This window comes from Zalophus californianus, chromosome 9 (assembly GCF_009762305.2).
Source record: "Zalophus californianus isolate mZalCal1 chromosome 9, mZalCal1.pri.v2, whole genome shotgun sequence".
In the NCBI taxonomy this organism is placed as follows: Eukaryota; Metazoa; Chordata; class Mammalia; order Carnivora; family Otariidae; genus Zalophus; species Zalophus californianus.
Window position 1 is genome coordinate 19,963,350 of NC_045603.1, and position 21,576 is coordinate 19,984,925.

Consider the following 21,576-nt stretch of genomic DNA (forward strand, 5'->3'; position numbering starts at 1 on the left):
AGCAGGCAGTCCCTACTTAGCCACAGCTGATCGCTGTCATGCAAAAATGTGGCCACAGCGTGGCCAGATCTTTTCATTTATTCAAAATAAACTAGACATTAGGATTAGGATTTGTCGGTGAAATCTCACAACTTTAAAATATTTTTAAAAACTTGCTTGTGAAATAAAACTTACCCACCATGCCATAGGTTGATCATATGTGATGTGCTTAAATTACTCTTTCCTATGCCGTAGCAAAAGATTGGCCAGTTTTTGTTGTTGTTGTTTTTTTTAATTCAGAGAGGGTTTTATGATGTTTGAAGTTTTCATCTTAATGTTCAAAAATACTATTGGGTAAAGAACATATTGAAAAGAAAAAAGAGGAGCACCTGCTGGCTCAGTTTGTTAAGCACTGACTCAGTGTCAGCTCTGGTCAAGATCTCAGGGTCGTGAGATCGAGCCTCCTGTTGGCTATCAGCAGTGCAGAGTCTGCTGGAGATTCTCTCCTTTTCCCTCGCCCCCTCTGCTCTTGCCCACCACGTGTGCGTGCTCTCTTTCTCTACTAAATAAATACATAAAATCTTTGGGAAAAAAAAGGAAAAATACCTTTCTTGATTTTGTGATGGATCTTGTCATTAGAAAATTGGAAAAGTGCACCAGTGAAAAGAACACAGTGATGATTTATCTAGTATTTTTGGAATAAAGTGATCCATTTCTGTAAACTTCATAGTTTACAGAATTAAAATATTAAACCCCCAATTTTTTCCTATTATCAGTAATTGTTCCATTTTGGAAATATATTTAAAATATGTATTGCACGCCCACCATTCCTCTGGTGTTCCCAATCTGGACAACCAGCAGTCAGCGGTGCCTACCACATCCAATCGATCCAGCAACGTTACAGGATTTTTTTCTCCATCGGCGCCCATGGTTCTTGGTCATGCCACTTTGAAGAACGAAGAGGTAGACCAAACAGAAGAGTGGGCAGCAAAGTAAGGTTTATTGAGCGATAGTAAAGCCGTACTACAAAGCTCCCGAGGAGGGAGGGAACCTGAGAGGGAAACTCCTGCCACAGGAGTTTCTAAGTCTAGGGGTTTTTATGGGCTTGTTTGCGGGCTGTTTTCATCTGATTAACCCTCCCTGTGCCTGTCATCCAGTCAGGTTTTTGTCACCTATCTATCACATGGGAAAGGGTGGAGGGCTCCTTCGAGGGTGGTGTAAAATCCTTTTAAGGGTGGTTTCCTCCGAGGGCAGAGGGGCCTCTTATCCCTGCCTGCCTGCTTTCCAAATACCCTTCATCACCAAGTCCTGGCAGTTTCATTTACTAAATATAGCTTGGATTCTTTCCCTTGTCTTTGTTCTTTTTTTTTTTTTAATTTTATTTATTTATTTGAGAGAGAGAATGAGAGAGCATGAGAGGGGAGAGGGGAGAGGGTCAGAGGGAGAAGCAGACTCCCTGCTGAGCAGGGAGCCGGATGTGGGACTCCATCCCGGGACTCCAGGATCATGACCTGAGCCAAAGGCAGTCGCTTAACCAACCGAGCCACCCAGGCGCCCTCCCTTGTCTTTGTTCTGACCCTCCTCCCAGCCACTAGTGCCCCTTGCCTGGACTCTCTGGTAGTTTCTGACCTAGGGTTGCCAGACTTGACAAATAAAAATACAGGATGCCCAGGTAATTTGAATTTCAGATAAACAACAAATAATTTTTTTAGTATAAGTCAATCCCAGATATTGGATGAGATATACTTACAGTTAAAAAATTATTCCTTGTTAATCTGAAATCAAAGTTAACTAGGGGTTCTGTATTTTATCCGACAACTCTACTGCCACTGGTCTCACTTCAACTCCTTGGGTCACCTCCAGTACATTTTCCACACAATGGTTATGATTCTTAAAATTCTCACCTGATCCTGTCACTTTCTGGTTTTTATTAAAATTTCTTGTTATCTTTAAGATTTAGTCTTTGTTTTTTTTATTTTTTAATTTATTTTATTTTTTAAGATTTTATTTATTTATTTGCCAAAAAGAGAGAGAGAGAGAGCACATGCAAGCAGGGGAAGCTGCAGGCAGAGGGAGAAGCAGGCTCCCTGCTGAGGAAGGAACCCGATCCAGGACTCGATCCCAGGACCCTAGGATCATTACCTGAGCTGAAGGCAGAGGCTAAACTGACTGAGCCATCCCAAGTCTTTGTTTTTTTAAATGATTTTATTTTTAAGTAATCTCTACACCCAACGTGGGGCTGGAACTCACAACCCTGAGATCAAGCATCGCATACTTTTCCGACAGCCAGCTGGGTGCCTCAAATCCTTTGTTCTTAATATAGCCCTCAAGTCCCTGCCAATCTCTCCATCTCCATCTCATTGCACCTCCACCCTCTCCAGCTTTAGATTAGAGCCTTCAACATGCCAGTCCAGCCTGGAGTACACTTCCCTTCCCACCCTCCCATCTTTAGTCCTCAAGCCTTGGTGTCAGCACCTCCTCCAGGAAGCCTTCCCTGTTCTTCTAGGCTAAATTAGCTCCCCTCACAATACTAACTTAATACCTGTTTGTCCTTCTAGAGTGTAAATCCCAGGAGTCTTTACTAGGTACCCTTAGGGCCTGGTAAAATGTCTAGCACAGAGTATTCATTGATAAATGATGAATAAACACTAAACATTTCTTGAACTTTTCTCAAAGATTGGGTTCACCACTATATCACCCATTATCCTACTGTACTGGGAGATACTGGTGCCTCCATTACATGTCTCTGTTCTTGCCTCTACTTACATTATTAGCCCCAAAATGGTCATATTTTTTGAATCAGTTTGACTTCTTTTTTAAAAAAATATTTTTTTCTCTCATTTTTCTGTAATATCATCTGTTAAAATCACTTCTTGCTCGGGAGAAGAACAGGAAATGGAACTCTTAATTTTTTCTTTCCCTGATCTGTCAGGGACTGAGAACCGAGACAACAAATTTTCTCAGAATCGTATTTATTAGATTTTGAGAGGACCGAGGAGTTTGCTTAAAAGCAAAACTCATGGATTTCAGTGGGTTCCTGGCAGTCTTTTTCCTTTCTTGTTTTTTTTCTGGCTTTTTAAGGTTGCCAGATAAAAGATTTTGAGATAAATGAGATGCCACTGTGTATTTTTTTCCACTGTTCAGAAGCTGATAGTTTAAAATCATTTCATGGGACACCTGGGTGGCTCAGTCAGTTAGGCGTCTGCCTTCGGCTCAGGTCATGATCCCAGAGCCCTGGGATCGAGTCCCGCATCCAGCTCCTTGCTCAGCGGGGAGCCTGCTTCTCCTTCTCCCTCTGCTGCTCCCCCTGCTTGTGCATGCTCACTCTTTCTCTCTCTCTGACAGATAAATAAATAAATAAAATCCTAAAAATAAATAAATAAATAAAATCATTTCCACAAATTTCATACTGCTAGATTAATCTTCTAGAAGATACTTAATCAGATCATTCTCACGGTGAAAAGCCTCATTGCTTATTAGAAAAAAGCTAAATATTCTTACCTTTTCTAACTTTTATAACTTTTTCTTGACTATTTTTTATTTCTTTTCTTAACTTAAAATATCCCAGGCACTTAAGCACTTTCACGCATTATCTTATTTAATCTCCCTAATGTCTCTATAAGGTAGCTACTAGAGATGTATCATTTTATACCCACAATTATTTTACTCAAGTTTAATGACACTGGCTTAGGAGGGAGAGAGCAAGCAAGAGTAAATTCTTCAGAAGAAAGAAATTGACAAAAACTTCTTCTGACACCCTTGAAGCTCTCTGGTTGGAGCATAAAGAGGCAGAAGAAAAAGAAAAAGCAAACAGCAAAGAAAACTTTCTTAGACCCATAGCTTGTAGGCAGGGCCAGGACTAGGGGCCAGGGCTAGCAGAGTGAGGCATTTGCCGTGGGTACAAAATTTAAGGGAAAGCCCAAAACTCACTAAACAAGATGAATAAACAAGATGAATAATATTTTAATGCTATTACTTAAAAAGCTCAAAATTAATACAAAATATCCACCAAGAACAAAATATCAAAATTTTAAACAAAGAATCTGTCTTGACCTTGCACTTGCAGGACAACTCACTTCCCCCCACCCCCAGCCCTGTTTTAGAGCCTAAGTATACTGTTCAAATCTCAATTCTGTCATTTACTGGTCATGTGATGTTAGACAGTTATTTAACTTCACTGTACTTCAATTTCTTCATCTGTAGAATGGGGATAATAACGCTATGTCCTTCATAAGGTTGTTGTGAGGGTTAGCTGAACCCCTGTCTACAGTAGATTCTAAGTAAATGCTGGCCATCATTGTGGAAACAAACACTGTATAACAGATTCCTGTTGAATGCTAGATGATTTTATATCTGTTACCATGCTTGAAAAGCCCCAGAACTGCGTGTCTCACACAACTGCCCAATTTGCATCATGCATGTAGAGCATGTAATCAGCTTTTCCTAAAGAAGGATTAAAAGAATTGACTAAAAAGTGTAAATGCCTTACCTTGGACTGATCTGTTCATTCTATCTCACCATCCAATTAAGGGCATATTTTGAGTATTTCCTTAAGCTGCTTCTGAAGACGATTCTAAAAAGGCTATAAATGATGGCAACATAGGCTACGTGTACTGTTTTCCAGGGTGACTAGACCAAAACAAAAATCATATTAACTAGGGTATACTGAGAGAAAATAAAAATCTCTCCCAAATAAGAGGCGCCGAGGAGAGACCCTCCTGGAAATCACTTGGTGCCAAAGTAGAATTAATTGACCACTACCACCGTCTTGGTTCTCCTCCTATACTTCACACGATTTCTATCTTAACTTTTTTGTACTTAGTGGTTTGCGGGTTTATCTCCCCAGCCAGACTCCCTGGCAACAGTCGCCAGGTCAAGTTCATTTTTTAATACCCAGCACCAAGCACTTGCCAGGCACCGGACACTCACTACACATTCAGTGACTACATGAATGAATTGAATTTGGGTTTGGGCACATTTAGCCCAAAAGTTTCCTCTTTTAAACAACATAGTTAAGAAGACAGAGGGGAAGGGAGCCTCACAGACTATCTCCTCTTAGCGCTGTAAAAATGATTTATCATAATTTCCCGATTACTGTAAATGCAGAAAGGGTTTTGTGCGCACAGGTACTCATAACGCTGTCTGTGGCACTGCGACCTTGCACGGTCGAGTCCGGTCTCCGTGCATTCCCAACTCTGCGGATCCCAGCGGACCCGAGAGGCCCCCGCGCACGCGCGGATGGGAAAGGCGCTCGCCTACGCTCCGCTCCTCCCCCCTCCCCTCCGCCCGCCAGGTGGCGCTGGCTGCCCCGCCGCCACCGTCGCCGCCGACTCTCGCCGGGCTAGACCCGGGCGGCGCCGGCCGCCTCGCGGGCCGCGGGTCCGCCCTCCGCCGCGCCGAGGGCGTGGGCTCCCGGCTCCCGGAAGCGGCGGCCGCGGCGCGGAGCCGAGCGGGCGTCGATCACCCGGAGCGGCAATGCGTGGCGGCCGCCTCTTGTGACCTGAGCGCGGCGGGCGGGCAGGGGCTGCTGAATGGCGGCTCTCTGAGGCGGCGGCGGCCGTGGCTGCTCGGGCGTGGCGTGGCGTGGCGGCGGCCTGATGCTGCTTAAGCTCTTACAGAGACAGACCTATACCTGCCTGTCCCACAGGTATGGGCTCTACGTCTGTTTCGTGGGCGTCGTGGTCACCATCGTCTCTGCCTTCCAATTCGGAGAGGTGAGTAGCGGCGCGGGTGCCCCGGCCCGGGCGCCTTGGACCGGCACGACCCCGCGGCGCCCCGAGCCCCTGCCCTCGCCGAGCCCCGCGGCGCTCCGAGCCCAGGCGTGCTTGCCTCTTGCCTCCCCATCCTCGCTCAAGCTCCGGGGACACGTCCCAGAGCCTGCCTTTTCCCCCGGAGGCTCCTAGAATTCAGATCTCCCCGAGCTCTGGGCTCACATCTGGGATCCAGATCGCGTCCTCCGGACGGTTTGAGGGTAGGCGCTGGTTCTGCCGGTTCTCTTTGCCTCCAGGTGCTTTCTTCGGGCTCCCCAAGTCATTTGATTTTTTCCCTCAGGCCTGTTTTCCTCCACGAAGCCCCCTCGCGGGGCCCAGCGTCGATGTCTTTTCCCATTCCTAAATTCTCCAAAATTGTCCTTCCTTGCCCCTCCTACAGGTTTTCTGCTCTGTTGTCACCCTTCTCATCTTTTCGCTTTTTACAAAGGCACTTTGTCATCATAATCTCGTTTCTTTATGAATGTCAAAACTTTCTCCAAGGGGTGTGTGTTTTTTTGTACGTGAATTTGCAGTGAGGACAAGGTACTGGCCCCAAATTTCAAGACTTACTTGTGAAAGGGATTTTTTTTTTTTTTTTTGCACTTTTGCTCTGTTACTGGGGACAACACCAGTTATCCTGTAGAGGCTCTACTGGTAGATGTGCACACACGAATGTGAGAGATCTGTTGGCAGCTCCAGACATTCTTCCCTATCTCGAGATCAGCTGAGGCTAGGGCCCCTTCATCTGACCAGGAAGCCCTGACTTGGACTCCAGCACCCAACCTCTTGGGAGCCAGTACAATCCCTTGGGTCATGGGCTCTGCTAATAATTTAGACTCTGGATCACACAAGTTCGGCCTTTCTTGATCTGCTCTTAGTTAATGTGCAATAAAGTAGTTTGGTTAGACTCTGTAAACTCTTTAGAGGGTCCACACAGCAGGTTTGGGGAGGTGGAGACGCCCAGGTTTAATAGATTTTTTGCCTCTGAGAGGGTAGTAGATTATAAACATTTTCTTGAATGAAACAACCCTTTGGTTTAGGTTGGATAGTTATTGTATTATTGACAGTCTAATACGGTATTCTTTATCATAAACAAGTTTGCAGAGACTGGGTAGGTCAGAACTGGAAGAGTACATGTGTATGATTTTAGAGAACACATTTAAAAATAAGTATAGCAACTTGGAGAAAAGTTGTATTTTCAAATTGTTAGACATCTGTTTCCTTGTTTTAATATTTCCTTTTTCTGGCAGGAGGTTGCAGAAGGTTTTATTTATTTATTTTTAAAAGATTTTATTTATTTATTCATGAGAGACAGAGAGAGAGAGAGGCAGAGGGAGAAGCAGGCTCCCAAGGAGCAGGGAGCCCGATGCAGGACTCGATCCCAGGACCCTGGGATCATGACCTGAGCTGAAGGCAGACGCTTAACCATCTGAGCCACCCAAGTGCACCAGAAGGTTTTAAAATTAAGAGAATGGTTTTTAGAAATGCCACAGTATACATTTGCTAAAAGTCTACCCATGCTGGATTGTAAGCTTCATAAGAGAGGGTGCTGTCTTTTTAAAACTACTGTAATCCTGACCCAAGCACTGTGCCAGATACTGCCAGCATAGGCAGTCTAAATATTTGTTTAATGAGTGAATGAATTATGTGACATTGCTTTCTACTTTTAATAGTTCTTGTTTTAGAGGCAAATGAAAATAAGTCTTATACGTCAGGGTGAGAAAGTGCCCCAGATATGTAAGTGTGGAATATGTGCCTAATGTTATACCACTGCTATTCTTTGTTTCATGTACTGCAATTTAATACAGTGAATAGATCTATGCACAGTTAAGTGTCTTGATAGAAGATTTTTTTGGTCCTGAGTAAACTTAAGATAGCTGTTTACTAACACCTCGGCAGTGAGAAGGTGACTGAAAGGTATCAGTTGCTAGAATTTTTCATTTTATGTATTCCATGCCTGGTTATTTATTTACCAAAAGAAAGACATTTGTTAGCTTTGAAATGGGCTACAAATCTTAAAGTTTGGAACAGACAAAAGAAATAATAGATGAAGAATGTCAACACATGGCATGGGAGGTGGAGACAGCTGGCTCAGTGCCACTAATATATTGCCTGTAGTACAGTTTCTTTCTTTTTTCTTTTTCTTTTAAATAGGCTCCACACCCAGTGTGGGGTTTGAACTGATGACTTGGAGATCTGAGAGTCGCACAGTCTACTGACTGAGGCAGCCAGGCACCCCCGTAGTACAATTTCTGCAGCACGGTGGAAAAGAGGAGCCATGGGATTAGGCAGATCAGGGTTTGAATGCTGGTGCTGGTGTTAATGATAATAGCTAATATATAGGGCTAACCAGATACTAGGCACTCTTTTAACTGCTTTACATATATTAACTTTTATTTTTTTTATTTTTTAAATGTTATTTAAAGATTTTTATTTATTTATTTGTCAGAGAGAGTGTGTGCACAAGCTGGGGGAGTGGCAGGCAGAGGGAGAAGCAGGCTCCCCACTGAGCAGGGAGCCCAACGCAGGACTTGATCCAAGGACCCTGGGATCATGACCTGAGCTGAAGGCAGACGCTTAACCCACTGAGCCTCCCAGGCGTCCTGTATTAACTCATTTAATCTTCATGACAGCACCCCTGCAAGATGGGCACTATTATTATACCAATTTTGTACGTGATGAAACCGAAGCATTTGCACAGATTAGCTAGTTCATAGCAGAGCTGGGCTTTCAACTGGGACACTGTATGGTTCCAGAGCTGTACTGCTCTTAAGCACATCTCTTCATGGTCTCTCAACACAATCTGGGCTGTCCTTTGTATGATTTTGGAAAAGATACTTAACCTTTTTGAACTCCAGCTTCCTTATCTTTGAAATGGAGCTAAGAACACCTTCATTGCAGGGTTGATAGGATTAAATAAGACCTCTTCTACAAGGCACCATTCGAGGTTCCTGGCACATAACAGACTTTCATTAAATGGTGGTAGGTACTGCTACTGTATTATCATCAACTGTTTTATGCTCTTAGTCCTTATTTTGAAATAAACCCTTCAAGTAGAATACTCCCATCATACGGTTAATGTTACCAACTTGTTAACAACTTCACTAATTGCAGTGGATAAAAGGGCTAAGAAGGTCTTTGTTAACTGTGAATTCATTAATTTTCCCCCGTCTCAGTATAAGTGGTATTGGCTGCTGCCTTTTGATAAGCCCTTTGTACACTCATCCAAATTTTGAGGAAGAAAAATATAATTGAGGGAGGGAAGTATTAACACATAGTATTTTAAAAAAAATTTCCCTTAAAGTTGAGCCAGGTAGTTTCTGGAGAACTCTTGGGAACTCTGATTCAACAAAAGCAGAGCTGGATCCAAACCACAGGGAGAGCCCTCAGGATGGGTACTAATAGCCACGGAAGTGTACTGCCTTGGGGTGAGAAGCAGATAGGAGCTTATCTAATGTAAACTAGTTGATTGGATAAATCCTGTGGCCTCTGGGAGCCTACGTCCCCACATCTGCAAATCAGGGCACTAGATTACTGTGCTCCTGAGATCATTTTTAGCTCAGAAACTTCTGACTTTAAATATTTGTCCTCTGTTGGTTGATATTTTGTAGACTTTAAAACATGTGCTTTTGAAATAAAAATTTATTACTTCAGGGCCATCTGTATTTAGTTGAACCATTTATATACAAATCCACCATCCCTTATCTGAGAATTCTACTGAATTAACCTTATAATTAAACATCAGTATCTTTTACAGTGAAACATAGGAGTATTTTTACTCAGGAAAATAAATACTGTAGTTTCCAGTCAGTTGTAGGCCAAGTGTTGCCACCAAATGAGTTCAGGTGGTCAGGTTTTGTTGCCAAATAAGGTACAAAAAGGTCTTCAGTGTTGAGAACTTTCTGGATTTCGGGATTGCGAATAGAGGATTGTAAATCACAGCTGGGTGTATATGAGTGTATCTGCATGTATGGAAACAAGTAAGTATGCCAAAATTAACTTCCACGAGGAAGCAGATTTAGGTAGAATCTACCCATACTGGGTAGTAACTTTCCCCTGGCCTCCCTGCTCCCTTTTGCTTGTCTGCCTTCTGCCATTTTGGATTAATGAGATGTTACTGTTCTGTGAAAAAGAAGGTTGAAAACTGGATCCAGTCAAAGTCATACTCAGCCTTGGTGACCAGTTTCTCATCCTGGCTCAATGTGAAGAAAGAAATACACGGTAACTACCGTGTTTGTATTTGATTAGTTCACTCATTAAGCGTATATTTTGAGTGTGTTCTTTGTCAAAGGCAACAAATAGGTGGAGTCCAAGGGACCTGGCCTGAGAATTGGGAGACAGCCTCTGGCCTGGTTCTAGTTCCAGCATAAACGGTGACCTTCAGTGCTTTCTATGCTGTGTTGGTACTCCCAGCTGCCTCCTGGTTTGGGGCAGCCACGCTTATCTGTTACCTTATCTCGTGTAGATTTCTTTCAGGGGTGAGGAAAGCTTTCATTAATTAAAAATGTTTTAAAAAGTTGAGATTTCTCAGACCCTCATTTTAGCTTTAATGTTCTGTGAATATACATTTATTGAGTGCTTCATATGAGAAAGCATAAACTGTAATGTCATTTGCACTAGAGAGAAAATGCCAGTGGCCACACAGAGCCTTTTTAAATGGTCTCTTTCTTTTGTGGGGTTTGGGAAAGATACACAGCCCTGCTAACTGTCAAAGCAGGGACCTTGTCTTAGTACCTGCTATATTCTTAGCACCTAGGAGGTGCTGGGTACCCAGTTGGTGCCAAATAAATACTTGATATGGATGGGTGAATGCATTAGTTAATTGGGTGATCTTAATAAACATCCCTTCAAGTTCATTTCCAAAAGTTAAGATTTCTACCCTGATGCGGACCCATCTCTAGCTACCTTTGATTTCTCAGACACCATTGGTCTGATTGTACTTTTTATGGTGAAAAAGGTGTTAGCAGATATACAGAGAATTACAGGTCATCTTTGGCCATGTTTGTCTAGTTGAGGTGAGGTCATGCTATAGATACGAGTAACAATACAAGGAAGTAGGTAATTGAATGGGTACACAGTAATTGCTTAGAAAGTCAGAGGAAAGGAAGAAAATTAGGGGTTGAAACATCCTAGAGGAAGTTGAGATTTTTACAAGGAGGCAGGAACTTTTCGCTTTTGAACTGTTAGCGGTTTGAACTGATACCATCAGCACTTCGTTGCAAGTGACAGAACCCAACTCAGACCTGCCTTAAGAAAAAGGTAGTTTTTTGACTCATGTTGTTGAAAAACAGGGTGAAGCTTCTCACAGGGTTGGATAGAGGTGCTCAAATGATGACATCAGCAATCTCTTTTTGTCCCTAGTCTCTAGCTCTGTTGGTTTAGTACCCAGGCAGGTGCTGCCCATATGGGAGGAGATTGCAGCCAGCCCCTGCAGCTTCTAGTCTGTCAGTTGAGTTTCTTTCTCCTTAGTGCCAGCTAGACCCAGGGTGGCCTGCCCAGCCATGGAACGAGTGCCTTTGCTATGCCCTCGTTAACTGCCTGGACCGTCCCCAGAGCTAGGGTTGTGGGTGGTGCTGTCAGTCTCAACCACAGGAACTGAAGGGAGTTCCCCAGAGGGCAGTCACGAGGCTGTTATCAAGAGAAGGGCCAGAGCAGCACATGGTCTACACAGTGCCTCAAGCCAAAACCCATTTCCTTTCCTGGGCCTTACTGTTGGCATTGTGACTGTGATAGCTGTTAGCCTTGTACCTTCTTCCAAAAGATGTAAAAAAGTTATTTCCATTTTGGATGTCTTACTAATTATTCTATCTGTGAAACCTGTATTCTTAGTTGGGTGTGTTTTTTGTTGTTGTTGTTGTTGGCCGTGTTAATATGCAGTTCATGTGCCCTTACATCTTTCAGCAGCGATTCATTGTGTATCTTTAATATGGTGATTTGATAGTTACAGTTTTAGCAATGAGGTCTAAATATTGTTCATTTTGTTAATGCAATTTAGCATGTTGTGAGAGAAAAAACTTAACCTTCTTGCAGCACCTGGTACACCTGGTTGAGATATTCTCACTCTCTCTTTCTTCACAGAGACTACCCTCCCTGTTCTCCTTGCCCACCCACTGTTTTCTCTCAAGTCTTGAATGTTGAGATTCTCCAGGCTTTGCTCCTTGGCCATCTCCTCTTATGGGGGATGTCGCGTTTCAGACCCCCATCCAGACGTTTGTGACTCCGCCATCTCCAGCTGCTTTGACGACAAGATCTAATTCCACACTTCCTTCTACCTGCCTACAGTGCAGACCTTACCACTCTGCCTCCCTTTGACAGACAGCAGCGTTCATCATGGTGCCTTTTCTTCACTGCACCCAAACATAGCTTCAGAATAATTCTTTAACAGTGTGGGATTCCTCTAGCTCCTGAGAGCTCTCCCAGAGTATGGAGGAAGAACTTGACCCAAGACCTCAGCAAACCTTTCCTGGAATTGGATCATAGAGGCATTCCTAAAAACACCCCTTGAAAGGAGGAAGAGGTTGCTTTTGGACCAGTCTGATCCATTCCTGAACTTAGGGCCTGTCTCCTGAACATTTGTGTTATGTGGGTATGGAGTTCTATTAGGAAAGAGTAGGTAAGTGGTGCTGGGTAGATCATGGCTGTAAGTGTCATGTTCAGTAAGCACAACTGGTGGGATGTGTAGCATTTCTCATGTTGAATAAGCACAACTGATGTGTAGCAAGTGTCTTTATCTCCCACTGGCCCTTTTTATCAACTTGTAGGGTTAGTTCTACCTCTGCCTTTCGGTGAAAATTCAGATGGGCTTAAGCCTTTTCTTGTCACTGCTAGGTAATAAAAAGTCTTTTTTTTTTTTTAAGATTTTTTTTTTTATTTGTCAGAGAGAGAGAGCACAAACGGAGGAGCGGCAGGCAGAGAGAGAAGCAGGCTCCCCACTGAGCATGGAGCCTGATGTGGGACTTGATCCCAGGACCCTGGGATCATGACCCGAGCTGGAAGCAGATGCTTAAGCGACTGAGCCACCCAGGCATCCTGGTAATAAAGAGTCTTGTGGTCACTTCAGATTATGAAACATAATGTCATTTCAGTGACTTCAAGCCTGTTGAATTTGAAGCCTTTTACGTAAGGCCTGCTCAGGCCTGCCCTAGGCAGAAAGCCTACAATTGAGGAAGGAAGGTTGGGCACAGTGGGCTACTTTTCTCTTTCTTCATCTGATGCTTCTTCACCTCCATAGCCTGTTTCTGGCCCTTTCTAGAGGCCAGCACCCTAGGAGGTTGGAGCACCTAGAAGAGGGAAAGGAAGCGAGGGCAGGAAAGTCCTTCCAAAACAGGTGCTGGAGATTCCAAAGAGCTTGTTCTGTCTTGAGTGCTTTCAGAGGACCTCCTTCAGAGACCACAGCCTGAGAGCCATGACTTGCTTTAACTCTGGTGAGAGCAAATGCCTCTTCGTTTAGGCTGGTTGCTTGCTCCTTCCTTGGTCCCTAGGAATCTGATAGTACTGTGAGCCTCTCATCTCAGTCTCTTTGCTTTTCTTTTGGGGGGCCCTGGACCTGGTCTAAGATGACCCTCTGCAGGTATTCTCTTGTGTGTGGCACACATCTGTGCATGGGAGACTGATGTGCTTTGCTTTGTAAGAGAGGAAGTTTATCTTTTTCTTCTACTCTTCTAAGTTCTTAGCTAAGGCCCCTGTAACAAAAGACAGATTGATAAGAGAAAAGCATACATATTTATTTAATACAAGTTTAACATGATGTGGGAGCTTACATAAGGAAATAAAGACCCAAAAAAGTAGTTAAACCTGAGTATTTTTATTGAAGGTTTAATGAATGGAGAGTTTGGGAAAATTGTGATAGGATAAAAAAAGAGAATGAGCTAAGTGTAGTAAGCTGGGGAAACACAAGGCCTGTTCATTCAGATTCCTTTCGGCAATACTTGTTCTTTGGAGATAAGGATGCTTCTTTCCTCCTGGTGTAAGGAGGGCACCTCTCACAGAGAGTCTGATTACCTGCTTCAGGGGAAGGTCAGAAAATTCTTTCTGCATCTGCTGTTTCTCAGATTTCTTCAGCTTGAAATATTCAATAAGCCAAGGTGCTGTATTTTGGAGTAGTGTATCCTGAACCCTGTCAGCTCAAAGTGGGGTAGCGTGGGCTGATTCCAGCGTAGCAGCAACCTCTCCTTTGTCCTCAGAGCAGTTAGCCAGCCTGCCCTTCTGTTTCTTGGGTGTGAGACGGATGTGGCATCCATCCACCTGCACAGACCTGTAGTGGGCTATCTTGGTGGTCCCACTGAGCCCTTTCCCTGGCTTGAGGAGAATGGAAAAAGATCTCCACCTTCCCCTTTCAGTGAGATCAAGTGGATTTGCAGAATGCCAGCTGCTTCCTAAACCCTCCCCTGGACCTTTCTACCATGATTTGGATGAGTTTTCAACCATCTCCTGAGGAAACTTTGCCTCTTGTTTCAACTCTTCACTTTGGAATGTGACATCTGGTCTTTTGGTGCCTCAGGAGAAACATTTCTACGTGCACGTTTTCTTGGTGCAGTTAATTGAGTTTGCCCAGGAGACGAAACCTATGTGCCATTTCTGTACTCAGCATCTTGAGCACAAAGACGTTGCCTTTCTTATCTTGGGGTCACTGCGCCCAGCAGAATGCCAGAATCATTCTTCTGACAGCACATTCTTTGAGCACAGTGCTAGGCCCCCGAGCATAGAGCATAGAGCAAAGCAGGCTGCTCCTGCAGACGAGGAGTTTATATTCTGGTTGTACAATCAGACATTAAATGCTTCTTAATGACAGTTTGTGAGAAACGCTACAAAGAAGGAGAGGGTGTTGTGGAAGAGACCAGCAGTGGTCTCACCATCCTGTCGGGTGCCTGGGTCGGGAGAGGCTTTCTTAATGTAAGTGCAGCTCAACTTTGAAGGGTCACAGGTGCTGGGGCAGAGGACAGAGCAGGGCGAGTGTGCTCTCTAGGCCATTGGTTGTCAACCAGGGGCGATTTTGCCCCCAGAGGCATTTGGCAATGTCTGGAGATATTTTAGGTTGTCACAGCTGGGGCACGGGGTGGGGTTGGTGCTACTGGCCTTTAGTGGGTGGAGGCCAGAGATTCTGCTAAACATATGCACAGGACAGGCCCCACAGCAAAGATTATCAAGCCCGAAATATCAGTAGTGTTCAGACTCTGGAACCAACGTGAAGGTCTTGAAGTTGGGGTACATTTGAGAAGGTGAACACAGGCCCATGTGACTGGAGGCTGGAGAGCAAGAGAAAGTGAGGATCTAGGGGAGACTGGTGCAGTTGGTGGTACCCACTTCCCAGCACTTGGTAGATTAGGTGTTCAGGATTTGGGTGTTTGTCCTAGGAACAATGGGATGCCATTCAAGGTTATTATGTACTGTCTTTAGTGAGTGGAGGCCAGGGATGCTGATGAATTTTCTGTAATGCACAGGACAGCCCCCACACCGGGTTTTCAGGTATTAAAGGTCAATAGTGCCAGAGTGGAAAAACCTGAGTTAGAGGGAGAGCAAGAATGGCTGCAGGCACTTAATGAGGAGCCTTGGACTAGGCTGGTAGAAGGGTATGTTAGGAGAAGTGGATAGATTTGAGAGATTTAGGAGGCAAAATCATCTGGTCTTTGTGTTCCATTATGTGCCAGACACTCCGCTGACATCTTGGGATACAAAACTGAGCAAGATGGACAAGTTCATTTGCTCTGCCAGATGCTAACTATGGGTGTTAAGTGAACGAATAAGTGCTTTGTTGAATGAATACTTAAAAAAATTATTTTTATTCATTGATTGTGATTGAGCCTTAGTGAGGAAAGATGGTTTAAATGACATGCCTAATGTATGCAAGGCACCTTGCATAGTGCCTGGTGCAAGGTGTTTAGTAAATGCTAAATAAATGCCACATGTCCCATCCCAGGACTGTTCTTCCCTTGGCCAGGATGCTCAGTGAAGAGAGCAGCCGGAGACCAACCTTCTGGTCTGGTGCCAAAGGTCACATTGAAAAGTACATTAATCTTTCCTTAGAGACAGAGCTGAAAGGTTCACAATGATTTCTTTACCTGAGTGTGCTTTATTTATTATGTTGATAGGAAAACAGAGGCAGTAAGTGCATTAATTTAATACAGGCTGTGCTTTACAATAATGTATGTTATTCTAGTTCCTTCTAAAATGTAACAAGTGTAGCTGTAGTAAGTTCTGCATGTTCACAATATATCTTGTAGTATCTCTTACTGTCCTTTAGATTGATTTTTCGAGTCTTGTGATCCACATGCAGTGTCTTTAGCAGATGATTAGTCAGCCTGTGTGTGATTCATACTTGCACTAAATTAAGCAGGGGAAAAAAGTGATCTTTGAAAAATGTTACAGACTAAGTCACACTTGTGCAGGGAGAGCCTATTGCATTCTACCATCAGACTAAAAACCATATTGCCCACTTTAAAATTGCTTCCTAAAATGGTTTCTTCTTTTAGGTTCTAGTTTATCTCCTCCCCCCCCCCCCCCCGCCATATGCCTTTTATTCCCCCTTCACTACCTCATGCCATTAAATTAATTTCTTTTTTTTTTTTTAAGATTTTATTTATTTGAGAGAGTGAAGAGAGAGGAAGCACAGAGGGAGATTGAGAGGAAGAAACAGACTCCCTGCTGAGCAGAGAGTCCTATGTGGGGCTTGATCCCAGGACCCTGAGATCATCACCTGAGCTGAAGGCAGATGCTCAACCAACTGAGCCACACAGGCGCCCCCATTAGCTTCATTTCTGTCTCTGATTAATTCCAAATTGGATAAAACTTCTTTACCAAATTTTCAGAAGTTGTTTATTCGACAGAGATTTAGGGAGGTGCCTACTCTGGGCCAGGTACTCTGCTGCCTACTAGAGACACAAAGATGATTCAGTTTCTTTCTGCTCTTGAGGAGCTCACTCTAAACAGGGAGATGGGCAAGCATGTAGACAAAATGCATTGCGATAAATTAAGTTGAAGGACAAGGCACAGGTGTTTCTCAGACGTAAGTGACATTTGAACTGGATCTTGAAGGAAATCGGATAGATGGCCCAAGGGAAGGAAGGGGACCCCCTCCCGCTACACACAGACACCCCTTTTCAATAGGGAAGGATGCCATAGGTGTAAAGGCATGGGTTTGAGAGGCATTATCACTTCTCAGGAACAAAAGTAGTTCTGAAGGGCTGCAGCACACTGGGGATTGAAGCTGGAGAGGCATGTAGTAGCCAGTTTAGGACTTGGCTGTTGAATGATATGAAAGAATTTGGATTCATCCTGAAGAAAATAGAGACCATTCAGATGATTACTATTTTTGGGCCTTTATAGAAAAAAAATTTGCCAATCCCATGGCTTAAAATTACATTTATTCTGGGTGCCTGGGTGGCTCAGTCAGTTAAGTGTCTTCCTTCAGCTCAGGTTCATGATCCCAGGGTCCTGGGATTGAGCCTTGTGTCGGATTAGCTTCCTCCCCTTGCTTGTGCTCTCTCTCTCTCTTTTTCAAATAAATGGAATCTTTTTTTAAATGACATTTATTCCCTTGATGTGCTGGACACTTGGGAATTGGATCATCTAGGTGGGATTTGGTTGTCTTGCATCCTCCTGGGACCAGTGGGCCATCCTATGCATGTTCTTCTCAAGACAGTGGTAAAGGCATAAAAAATCAGGCGGATACTTGTAAACCTACCTGAGGTTTAGACTTAGAACTGGTGTATTCACTGTCTTTTTATTCCCTGAACCATCAAGTTTGTTTCTGCCTTAGGAGCTTTGCATTATCAGTCCCATCAGCCTGGAGACCACTGCGTCCAGACCCATCATGTGTTGGGGCCCTTTTTGTCTTATAGGTCTTAGCTCAGTAACACCTTTTCACCCAACCTAAAGTAGCCTTTTTCAGCAGGCCATTCCTTATTATAGTCCCCTTTTTCTTCTTTTTTTTTAATAGTACTTAGTCTGAAAATGTGTGTCTGTGTATATATTTAATGTCTTCTCTCGCTTCACCAAAAAGTAAGCTCTGGGAACAGATTTTCTGTCTTATTCACTGCTGTATCCTCAGCCCCTAGAATAGAACCTGGCACCAGGAAGTTAAGTGCAGACATACTTTGTCCTAGTATCTAAATATAGAAAGGTCACCTGCAGTGATCAGTTTGTTTCTAAATTTAACCTTAATAGAAAGTAGATAGGTTTAGTTGATATACATATATAATTATATTAGAGTTCTTCAGAGAAACGGAACCAATAGGATGTGTATCTGTGTGTGTATGGAAATAGATTTATTACATAGAATTGGCTCACATGATTATGGAGGCTGACAGGTCTCCAGGATCTGCAAGGCTAGAGACCTAGGAGAGCCAATGGTGTAGTTCTTTTTTTAAAATTATTATTATTTTAGGATTTTATTTATTTATTTGAGAGAGAGAGCACACGGAAAGGGAGAGGGAGAAGCAGACTTCCCATTGAGTAGGGCGCCTGGCATGGGGCTCAATCCCAGGACCTTGGGATCATGACCAGAGCCAAAGGCAGACACTTAACCAACTGAGCCACCCAGGCGCCCCAGCCAATGGTGTAGTTCTACTCTAATTCTAAAGGCCTGAAACACAGAAGAGCTTAGTATAGTCCCCGTCTTAAAATTGGCAGACTTGAGAGCCAGGAAGAGCTGATGTTTTGTTTTGAATCCAAAGGGAGGAAAGACTGATGTTCCAGCTCAAGGCAGTCAGGTCAGAAGCAGTTCTCTCTTACTCAGCCTTTTTGTTTTATTTAGGCTTTCAACTGATGCAATGAGGTCCATCCACAATAGGAGGACAAACGCTTTACTCAGTCTATTCCTTCAAATGTTAATTTATCCAGAAACACCTTCAGTGACACAACCAAAATAATGTTTGATCAAATATCTGGACACCCCCCTGGCTTAGTCAAATTGACACATAAAATTAACTATCATAGAAATTTAATGGGTTTTATTTTACAGCAGCTTTAAGTTTATGGAAAAAACTGCATGGAAAGTACAGAGATTTCTCATATACCTCCCCTCACCCAGCATATTTTCCCCTATTTTTAACATTTTGCATCAGTGTGTGGTACATTTTTATAATTGATGAACCAATATTGATACATTTTTATTAACCAAGAATATATTGAACATTAGGATCCATTCTTTGTACTGTATAGTTCTATGAATTTTGACAAATGCATACTGTTAGATCATGTATCTGCCATTACAGTATCACACAAAATAGTTTCATTACCCTAAAAATACCCTTGCCCTGCACTACACCTAGTCCTTGCTTCTCTCCCCACTGGCAGTCAATGATTTTGGGTATTTTATTTTATTTTTTTATTAAGTAGGTTCCATGCCCAGTGTGGAGCCCAGTGTGGGGCTTGAACTCATGACCCTGAGATCAAGACCTTAGCTAAGAGTCAGACACTTAACCAACTGAGCCACCCAGGTGCCCTTGATTTTTTTTTTTTTTTTAAACTGTGTATATAGTTATGCCTTTTCCAAAATGTCATATAGTTCATTGCTGGTGTATAAGAAAGCAGTTTACTTTTGTATATTACTTTTGTGTGCTGCAACCTTGTATCCTGCAACTAACTGTTCATTAGTTTCAGGAGTTTTGTTTTGTTTTGGTCGATTCTGTGGAATTTTCTACATAGTCATGTCATCTGTCAACAAAGATAGTTTTATGTCTTCCTTCCCAATCTATATACCTTTTATTTCCTTTTTTTGTTATTACTTTTTTTTTTTGAAGATTTTATTTATTTATTTGACTAAGAGAGACACAGCAAGAGAGGGAACACAAGCAGGGGGAGTGGGAGAGGGAGAAGCAGGTTTCCCGCTGAGCAGGGAGCCCGATGTGGGGCTTGATCCTAGGACCCTGGGATCATGACCTGAGCCAAAGGCAGACACTTAACGACTGAGCCACCCAGGTGCCCCATGTGTTATTACATTAATTAGGACTTCAATATGTTGTTGAAAAGCAGTAGTGAGAGATGATACCCTTGCCTTTTTCCTGAGCTTAGTGGGAACGCTTTGAGTTTCTCACTTGGTATAATGTTAACTGTAGGTTTTTTGTAAATATTATTTTTGTTTTAAAGATTTTATTTATTTACTTGACACAGAGAGAGAGAGAGAGGGAGAGAGGGAGAGAGCAAGCACAAGCAGGGGAGCAGCAGAGAGAGGGAGAAGCAGGCTCTCCACTGAGCAGGGAGCCCAACATGGGGCTCGATCCCAGGATCCTGGGATCATGACCTGAGCTGAAAGCAGCCGCTTAACCAACTGAGCCACCCAGGCAACCCTGTAAATATTATTTTTAAGTTGAGAGGAAGTTTCCTTCTATTCCTGGTTTGCTGACAGTTTTTTTTTTTTTTAAATAAAAAATGGGTTTTGGATTTTTGTCAAATGCTTTTTTATGCACCTATTATAATCATATTTTTTTTTTTTTTGGCCTATTGATGTGATGGGTTACATTAACTGATTTTGGAATGTTGAACCAGGATTCAGAAATTTGTATGTAGAATATATCCCACGTGTTTATGGTATATGATTCTTTCTATACATTGTTAGATTTGATTTGATAACATTTTATTGAGGATTTTTACATCTATGTTCATGAGAAATATTGTTTGTAATACTTTTCTTCATAGAATGAATTAGGAAGTCTTTTTTCTCGAAGACATCATAGAGAATTGGTATTATTTCTTTAAATGTTTGGTAGAAATTATCAGTGAACCCACCTGGGGCTGGTGCTTTCTGTTTGGGAAGTAATTAATTATTGAGTCAAATTCTTTAATAGGTATGTGCCTATTCAGGTTATCTGTTTCTCGTTTGAGCTTTGGTAGATTGTGTCTCTCAAGGAATTGGTCCATTTAAGCTGTCAGATCTGTAGTCTTAGAGTTGTTCATAATGTTCCTTTATTACTCTTTTGGGAGGAGTATTGTAGTGACTTACTCCTCATTTGAGTTATTGTTGTAAAACACAAATAACATAAAATTTACCATTTTAACAATTTTTAAGTGTACAATTCAGTGGCATTAATTACATTTTCATTGTTGTGCAACCATTACCACTATTTCCAAAACTTTTTTCATCACCCTAAGCAGAAACTCTGTAACCATTAAGCAATAACTCCATTCACCTCTTGGGACCTGGTAACCTCTAATTTCTGTCTGTACGGATTTGTCCATTCTGAATATTTTATAACATGGACATTTCATATAATATTTCTTTACTTGTTCTGGCAGTTTCTGCTTGTTTTTCAGTGTTTCTGGGGCGGGTAGGGGGATGAGAGATTGGAGTTGCTAGCTCTGCCATTTTGCTGACGTCTTGCTTCAGATTGCTAAGTTTTGATTATTGCTTTTTTCACTTAATATTTTATCAAACACTTTATCCTTTGTTCTTTATGCTCCACAAAGGAAGATACTTTGTTTTGACCATTGCTATGTGCTCAGAGTCTAGAATGGTACCATATAATATTTATTGAGTGAATGGTTATTAATTTTTAATAATTATTTGAAAATAAGATTTTTTTTAAAAGATCCTATTTATTTATTTGACACAGAGAGAGAGCACAAGCAGGGGGAGCGGCAGGCAGAGGGAGAGGGAGGGGGAGAAGCAGGCTCCCTGCTGAGCAAGGAGCCAGATGTGGGGCTTAATCCCAGGACCCTGGGATCATGACCTGAGCTGAAGAAAGACGCTTAACTGACTGAGCCACCCAGGCGCCCTGAAAATAAGATTTTTCTTAATAGTTTCATAATATTTGTTTGTACTTTATTTTCCTGATCCCCTGTTGTTTAATTATTAGATACTATTTTCAGATTTTATTTTTATAAGTAATAATGGCCATTATCATATATATGC

The 21,576-nt window shown here is 42.6% G+C and overlaps 1 protein-coding gene across 2 annotated transcripts in view; it reads left to right on the forward strand.

The window, feature by feature from the left end:
- Positions 1 to 5,365: 5,365 nt before the first annotated feature.
- The window catches only part of GNPTAB (N-acetylglucosamine-1-phosphate transferase subunits alpha and beta), a 72,264-nt gene continuing 56,053 nt past the window's right edge, over positions 5,366 to 21,576 (forward strand). The window contains exon 1 of one of the 2 annotated variants that reach the window (XM_027593592.2): positions 5,366 to 5,693. In XM_027593592.2, coding sequence (XP_027449393.2) covers positions 5,629 to 5,693 — 65 coding nt within the window. In that variant the 5' untranslated portion in view covers positions 5,366 to 5,628. The remainder of the gene's footprint in view (positions 5,694 to 21,576) is intronic. The other variant, XM_027593593.2, reaches the window with a different exon arrangement.